This window comes from Crocuta crocuta, unplaced genomic scaffold (assembly GCF_008692635.1).
Source record: "Crocuta crocuta isolate KB4526 unplaced genomic scaffold, BGI_CrCroc_1.0 scaffold15, whole genome shotgun sequence".
Classification (NCBI taxonomy): domain Eukaryota; kingdom Metazoa; phylum Chordata; class Mammalia; order Carnivora; family Hyaenidae; genus Crocuta; species Crocuta crocuta.
The window spans coordinates 2,319,175-2,327,835 of NW_027530508.1; the positions used below are offsets into that span (position 1 = coordinate 2,319,175).

The following is an 8,661-nucleotide window of genomic DNA, read 5'->3' on the forward strand; positions in this document are numbered from 1 at the left end:
GAGGGTGTTATGCTGAGCGAAATAAGCCAGGTGGAGGACAGATACCATATGTTTGCACGGATAGGTGGATTAGGAGGAATTTAACGGAGGACCATGGGGGAAAAGAAGGGGAAAAATAGTTGGGGAGGGGGAGGGAGGCAAACCCTGAGAGACTCTAGAATGCTGAGAACAAATTGAGGGCTGACGGGGGTGGGGGAGAGGGGAAGGGGAGTGATGGGCATGGAGGAGGGCACTTGTGGGGATGAGCACTGGGTGTTATATGGAAACCAACTTGACAATAAACTATTTAAGAAAAAAAACCCTGTAGCTTTAATCCATTTACATTTATTGTAATCAATGATAGACTTAGATTTAAATCTGTCTGATTTTGTGCTTTACATTTGTCCTATAAGTTCCATATTTATTTTTTTATCCTTTCTTGCTTTGTGGGAGGAGATAGATTCTTATCATTTAATTNGTAGCTTTAATCCATTTACATGTATTATAATCAATGATAGACTTAGATTTAAATCTGTCTGATTTTGTGCTTTACATTTGTCCTATAAGTTCCATATTTATTTTTTTATCCTTTCTTGCTTTGTGGGAGGAGATAGATTCTTATCATTTAATTTATGTAGCTCATGATTCTGTGGGTATTTTGTTCTCTGGGCTTAGGCAGGTGGTTCTTCTGCTGGCCTCACCTGGATTCATTTGTGTATCTGTGGTCAACTGATGGTTGATGGCTTCATTCATAGTCTGGTGGCTGACTGGGTAGTATGTAGAGTGATGAGATAAATGGTCCTGTGTCTCTCATCAACAGGCTAGCCTGGAACTATTCACATGATGGAGGTCTCGGGGTTTCCAAGAAAGCAAGTTCCAATACCAAGTCCTTTTCAAGTTTGCTATATCATGGGTGTTACTATCTCATTGGCTAAAGGAGCTCACATGGCCAAGCCTAGCTGGATTCAAGGGAGGGGGAAGCAGATTCTACATCTTCATGAGAGGAGTTAGAAAATGATATTGCAAAGAAATTTGGGAATACGAGAAGGGGAAGAATTTGCAGCCATTTCTGCTAGCTACTAAGATGTTAAATTGCCAGAAGAGATTTATGGATTCAATATAATCACAATGAAACTTGAATGCATTTTATTGTGGTTCTTGTTGGGAGAGAACTCAGTCTACCAGGTATCAATAGATACTATAAAGCCATAGTTTATCAGTGTGTTTTTAGTGTAGGAACAGATAAATAAAACAGTGGAATCGAACAGGGAGCCCAGAACCACACCCGTAGATAATTAACAAATTTATTATATTATATAGTTATATTAACATATATATAATATAATTATATTAACAGATAATTGATTTTTGATGTGTGGCACTGTAGAGCTGTGAAGAAAGGATCACCTTTTTAATAATTGGTGCTAAGACAACTGACTATTCAGTTGACTGGCATGCTAATTATAATTCAGCTTTATCAACCTACAAAAGCCTATTAAGAGGTGACTCTTTGTTTAAACAATCATGCTACTTGACTAGAAAGGGATGTAACTTCACTTTTTAAAACATGTCCTATAATCCAAAATTTCAATGAATTCAGCAAAATGGCATAGGAACGAGTATAATATCTGTGTTTGCTCTCAATATTCACTTCCACAGAGATGCCCTTTTTACCTCATTTCTTTCATACCAGCTGACATTCTGCATTTTGGAGAATTCCTGGGATCGCTTCACCACAAAGTAAATGAGGTATCCACTTCCACACAAACAGCAGATGATGAGAAAGTTGGCCAGGACCCGGAGAAATCTTGTCAGATGGATATTTTCTTCTTTGTTACTCTCTTGTTCATCCACTATTGATTCCTTGATGTGTGGAAATGAGATGTGAATAATTACAGGCCAGGAACCAACAGGAACCATTGTTGTTGATGTTGTTGTAAGATGACTACTTACTATATTTTCATAAATGAAATAATACAAAGGAGGTGGTGCAGGGCACCGTTGCCCTATAGAGAATTATTTTCTTTAAGATGATATATCTTATTGTTATTGCTATTTTGATATGTGATACCAAAAGCTTACATTTGTTGACTACTTACTGTATGCCAGATGTAGTGCTAAACCCTTGCTTTGCATTATCCCTCCTAATCCCCAAAACAAACCAATGGAGTAATTTCTAATATTACCCATAACACAGATACTAAGGCCTGGAAAGAGTTCAGCAACTGTCTGACTGGAATATTTTAAAACTATAGATCAAATAGATTAAAATGAAATGCTAAGAATATTGCATCTTCCAATCCAGGAGCCAGCAAACATTTTCTACTAAGAGTCATATAGTATATATTTGGGCTCTGCAAACTATGTGGTCTTTCTCACAACTACTCAGCTTTGCCGTAGCAGCATGAAAGCAACCTTCGGCAATATGGAAATAAATAGGCATGGCTTTGTTTTAATAAAATCTTATTTACAGCAGGCTGGATTTGCCCCTGGCCATAGTATGCTGATCCCTGTTCTAATCTATGAACATGGTATATATCTCTATTTATTTAGGGTGTCTTAAGTTCTTTCAGAAATGTCATATGTTTTGGTTTAACCATCTTGTACATTTGTTGTTGTTAACTCTATTCCTAAGAATTGTATGTAATTCATGTAATTTTATTGTAAATGGAATTTAAAAATGTTTTCTAATTGTTTGCTGTTAGTAAACAAAAATACAATAGATTTTTTATTATAAACTTTGCCTCCTGCATCAGTAATTCTCTATGAGGACACAAGATGGCAGTATATGGCAGACCAAAGATGGTAAATCAGGTCTCCCAGTTTCCAAAGTATCTGGAAGGAGCCGTTTCCAATCAACAACAGTTACTATATTCAGGTTCAGATTTAACTAATTGATCAAGCAGTTAATATATCTTAGCTCATGCTGTTGGCACACGTGCTCGGTTATGTAAGGGTATTATCTCTGGTTTTAACAGACTCAGAGAAGCAGCTTTCACCTTCCCAGATGTTTAAAGTGCTTCATAGACATTGACCTTTGTCTTTCTCAGGAGACAAAGCCCTCACTGATCCCTTCCCTGCCCTTGGATGCTCTGTCAGTGGGCCCTCAGTGCTGGGAGAAGGAGAAGGGAGAGGAGAACCCAGTCAGCTCCGAGCTTCCCACTGCCAAGCTGTCAGGACTGTGGGCTCATGAAACCCATGTAGGGAGCTGCGGAGCCCACGCTCTGCCCCTGGTGGGTGGACCTGCCATCTGTAGCTATTGGTGAGCGGGCAGCAGCCCACCTCTCCTGCCAGGAAGGGCCAGGAGAGGGGGGGAGGCAAGAAGACAAGACAACTAAGCACAGTTATGTTGTAAATCTGATCTTTGGCAGGCTGTGAGGAAAGAAAGTCTGACTGGTCATTTGGGAGAAATGTTGAACTGTCAAGAACTCTGAATGGTTTTTATAGTCATGGAGGAAAACGTAAGATGCACAGTGCGTCGGCATACCAGCTTCCGCCTCCGTTCATTTGCTTCTCGTTTATAAAATATACAGAGATGTGTAGGCCAAATCATGTATCTTTTGTGACAAATCAATGAGATTGTTAAGTATGGAGTGGCACATTTAATTGACTCCCACACCCACAAACCAGGGTTCTCTACCCTTTCTGGGTATTCTAATCCCTCGGAGAGCTTTTAAATAATCCATTGCCAGGAATTCCCCGGCCCCTGACCAATTACACCAGCATCTCTGGGGGTTTGGGTCCAAAAGATTTTTAAAGCTGAGGTGATTCCAACGTGCATAAAAGGTTGAGAACTGCAGCCCCAATTGAGTCCTTCCTCTTTCGCTGGCAGAAAACAGTTCCACGAGGAAACAGGCAGGACCAGGTCCCAGCATCCATGATTCTCCACCATATTAAAAAAACAGATGGTGGGTACCAGTTCTGAGCATTCTTTCTGGAAGGCTTGAGAGCTGGGCACACACTTCTAATAGAGCTCTTACCACAAATTCCTTGGGGGACCTCATCTACCATGCCCCAGCTCTTGGAGTCTCCTAATGACCAGAGGGGCCCGAAGTTCCCCCAGGAAGCGGGAACTACCCTGGGCACGTACCTTGAAGCTGGTGGTGATGGAGGCATATTTGTTGTCAGCTGTCTCTGAATTCCCAATCAGGTAATCCCAGCTGGTGAACATCTTGAAGCTGAATGTGAAGTTAGTGCTCTCCCCCTCGCTTGCGCTGCCCTGGGTGTTGCTGGCCATCCTGTAGGGTACATGCCACTGTTATGACTGCCCAGGGAACCTTGGCCTCAGCTGGTCTGGGACACAGGTGACAGACAGCCAAGGAGGGGAAAGGGCCAAGAGCCCAGAACTGGACTAATGGTCACCAGGTGTCTTCCCCCCAGGTTCGGAGTCACCTGCAAGCACACATGGTGTCAGCCGGACAATAAACCTACAGGAGAAGACACTTAACCATGTTTTCTACCCTGACACCTGACTTCCTGTGCCTTGACTCATTTGCCAATGTTGTTCAAGAACTTGTTATGGGAACTGTATTGTCAAACGGGAACATCTCCTTCTAATTCACCTGTTTTCTTCTTAAAATGTTTTTAATGTTTATTTACTTTGGAGAGAGAGAGAGAGAGAGAAGCAGAGAGAGCAGGAAGCAGAGGATCTGAAACAGAAAGCCTCATGCAGGGCTCGAACTCATAAACCACGAGATCATGATCTGAACCGAAGTCAGACGCTTAGCTGACTGAGTCACCCAGGTGCCCCTCACCTGTTTTCTTGAACAGGAAACATCTATTTTTTTCTGATACAACAGTAAGCCCCGAGGTAATTGTTATCGTAACCGGGTGACACGTACATTCTTCTCTTAAGCAAACTCGGCTGAAAGTACCTCATGCCTATCTCATTATGCACCCATTTTATCCCACCTGTCCTCATTCTTGCTTTGTGCTCCCTGGAGTCCAGCCCTGTGGGAGGCAGACTTCCGAGCAGATCCTCTATCAGGTATAATGTGGGGGTCGGGGGAGAAGTTGTGCCTCTCTGTCTCATGTGTTGGCTTTTGGGATTTGCTATTCCAGGCACTTAGCTAGCTTTTTGGTTCATCAGGGAAACATTCCATATCCATCAGGGAAACATTCCATAGCCCTATACTTATCTGGGCTAATAACAGGGAAAAAAATGTAACAACATGAGGGCCAAGCCCATCTCCTTGCTTTTCTCTTCGGCCAGATAGAGCCGGCAGGACAGCTACCCATCACCTGGTGGTTACTGTCACAGGCTGGGCAGGCCCTTGTGAATGGCAGCATTTCCCCCTGAGATGATGTGACAGAAAGCTGTGCTGGGCCCACACACCACCCCTTCAGAGGTTCTGCCCAGGCTCCGAGAGCGCTCTACTCCTCTCCTGCAGACACAGCTACTTGTACTCTTCTGCGAGGGGTGACCTCTGGTGGCCCCGCTAAAGGGTGGGTGGGCCCTGGGAGTCAGGTTTGTGCAGGAGATGGTGCCCCCACCCTGCACCAGCCTCTGCTGACTGGGGCCCCCTGGCTTAGAAGTTTTTCTTCAGAGAACATAAATGAAGAGGCACGGACATATTAAAAGGCCATTTCTGACCATGGATACAGGTAGAGTTGGGGCTGGAGAGGTCACCATCGTTAATCACACCACATATGTTCCTTTGCACTTTTTGTTGATATCTTTAGAAGTGAGGGGCTCAGTACTCAGATGCAAGCTAGAGTTACAGAGAAGCAGAAGAGTGTTTCTGAGGAAGCTGAGGTCTGGGGAAAGCAAAAACAGACCTCAAAGACTTCTCCGGTCTTACCTGATCAGGTACTTGGTCCCTCTCAAGCCACACTGGCCTTTTGACAGGTTTTGGAACTCATTAGGAGATTTGCTGCTTCCGGCCCTTTGCACATGCTCTTCCTTTGTGTAAAATGCTGTCCCCCAGACTTCTAGTGTGGTTGGCAGTTCCCAGCATCATGTAAAGATGTTTCTATCCCATTTCCCCAAACCTCCCCTATTACCCTGCTTATCTTTTTATACCACATATGACAATCCATGTATACTTTCTTTGTTTCCTTATTTTCTCTCTAAATTCCCACAAGAAGGTAAGCGGGCACAGAGTGGCCATAGGAGCGGGGTGTTTGGGTGAAGGGAATGAAAAGCCTGTGAAAGAGACGGCCATACTTACGATCTAATGACAATCATCAGGCTATAGCCGAACACGCTGACCCCCACCATAAAGTAAGCCATGGGCAGCCTGTACCTCAGCCACCCGATAGTCCTCTGGTTGTTGTAGTAGCCGTAGAAGAGGGCAGAGTACTTGATGTAGCCCTGTGGGACGGCAGATCCAAACACTCCGGGTTTGTAAGCTTAGTGTAGACAGTCATCAGACACTTTCATTCTACCAGGAATTTCTTTCTCAGGGGGCTAAAGGGAGTCTGAGAGGAGAAAGGAAGAACTGTGGGTGTCTTTGTTCTTCCTTTAAGTTCCCCCAGGTGATCCCGAGTCTATCTGTGTCTCCGTGTCTCTCTTTCGTTCTCTTTAGTCTCCATTATACAGAATACATGTGGATACAGGACGAGGAGGAGAGCATTGTTTCGTCCTGGATACAATTAGGGATAAGGGTGTGTGTGTGTGTGTGTGTGTGTGCGCGCGCGCGCGCGCGAGCGCGTGTGCATATGCACACAGACCTCCAAATTCTTTCCCCACACAGTTCCAGGGTCTTAATTTAACACTCCAGAAGGAGGTGGGAGTCTGTGAGCTTTCTCAGAACAAAACTTACATATACATTGTAAGGCTCACAGTTGAATCTGAACCTCAAGTCTTTTTTCATTGTTCTTTAGGGTTTTTGCCTTTTTAATAAAAGTTTACTTATTTATTAATTTATTTTAAAGTTTATTTATTTATTTAGAGAGGGAGTGTGCAAGAGAGCAAGTGTGAGTAGGGAAGGGGCAGAGGAGAGGGAGAAAGAGGATCCTCAGCAGGCTCTGAGTTGTCAGCACAGAGCCTGACACGGGGCTCGAACTCACGAACCATGAGATCCTGACCTAAGGCAAGGTCAGACACTTAGCCAACTGAGCCACCCAGGTGCCCCTACGTTGTTTCTTCTTTGAGATGATACCTCAACTCAATAATAGTCATCTTATATTTACTTGTAATGTAGAATCTGAATCACATAATTAACTTTTCATATCTTGTTATATTAAAATCCATTGTACTCCCCAAAATACTGAGTAATTGAAAAGGGAAAAATACTAACTTCACAGCAGAGAATTCTGGCAGACACTACTTTAACCAAGTGGTCACTGTTAATACCACCAGTAATAACACAGATCAGCATAATGTAACCCCAGTTTGGCCCCCTGAGAAGGGCATATTATCTCTGTGGTAGCCTTCCCGATAATGTACAACCTCACTACAATCATGAGAGATCATTAGGTCTCCAAACTGAGGGACATTCTCCAAAACAACGGACCAGCACTCTTCAAAAGTATCAAGGTCAACACACTAGTACTCTTCAAAAGTATCAAGGTCAATGGACCAGTACTCTTCAAAAGTACCAAGGTCACTGAAAGACGGAGAATTGTCATAGATTTGGCAGAGTCTAAGGAGACAGGACAAATACAATATGAGATTTTGAATCGGGTCCCAGAATAGAAAAGGAATATTAGTGGAAAACTGGTGAAATCCAAATAAATACTATACTTCCTTTTACTACTGTACCAAGATTTATTTATTAGTTTTGTTCTATGGGTATATAAGATGTTGTCATAAAGTGAAGCCGCATAGAGGGTATACAGGAACGCTGTACTCTTTTTGCAACTCTTCTGTAAGTCTCAAATTATCCCAAGATTTTAAAAAATTATCTCAAGATTTAAAGTTTCTAAGGCTTAATTGTTCTATCTTGTACTATCTTTTCCCCACACGTAATTCTGTAACATTATGGATTGGTCATGTGGAAAAGAATGGTTCTCTGAGTTATAAAAATCTGCCAAATGTTGATGTGCTTCTTACACAGTATTTATTTATTTATTTTTAATGTTTTATTTATTTCTGAGAGAGAGAGACAGACAGACAGTGTGAGCAGGGGAGGGTCAGAGAGAGAGGGAGACATAAAACCTGGAACAGGCTCCAGGGTCTGAGCTGGCTGTCAGCACAGAGCCCAACGTGGGGCTCGAACCCATGAACCATGAGATCATGACCTGAGCCGAAGACGGATGCTCAACCGACTGAGTCACCCAGGCGATATCTTCATTGATCTCATCAGAAAAGGATTTAGCCACTGAGAAACTGCTCTGTCATGGTGATGGATAGAAGTTTCCCCAAACTTTAATTTTAGCCTGAATAATAACATTTTAGGGGCACTTGGCTGGCTCAGTTGGTGGAGGATGTGACTCTTGATCTTGGGGTTGTGAGTTTGAGCTCCACATTGGGTGTAGAGATTACTTTTTTAAAAAGCACATTAAAAAGAAAAGAAAAAGAAAATTTTACCATTGGTAGCAACAACGACAACAAAACAGAGGATTATTGTTGAATAAATTCAGTTTGTTTTGGGCATATAGGATATTTCCATAGGAGTCCTTGAGTGACATAAAGAACAAATGAGGGGCACCCGGGTGGCTCAGTCTGTCAAGCATCTGAGATCTGGCTTTGGCTCAGGTCATCTTTCATTCATGAATCTGAGCCCTGCATGGTGTAGA

General features: G+C 42.9%; 1 protein-coding gene across 1 annotated transcript in view; it reads right to left on the reverse strand.

Annotated features, from left to right (window-relative positions):
- The window catches only part of TMC2 (transmembrane channel like 2), a 67,559-nt gene that overhangs the window by 27,301 nt on the left and 31,597 nt on the right, over positions 1-8,661 (reverse strand). Inside the window, exons 8-10 of the mRNA XM_077767050.1 lie at positions 6,150-6,292; positions 4,070-4,217; positions 1,654-1,842 (exon numbers count right to left, since the gene is read on the reverse strand). Of these exons, the coding sequence (XP_077623176.1) occupies positions 1,654-1,842; positions 4,070-4,217; positions 6,150-6,292 (480 nt within the window). The remainder of the gene's footprint in view (positions 1-1,653; positions 1,843-4,069; positions 4,218-6,149; positions 6,293-8,661) is intronic.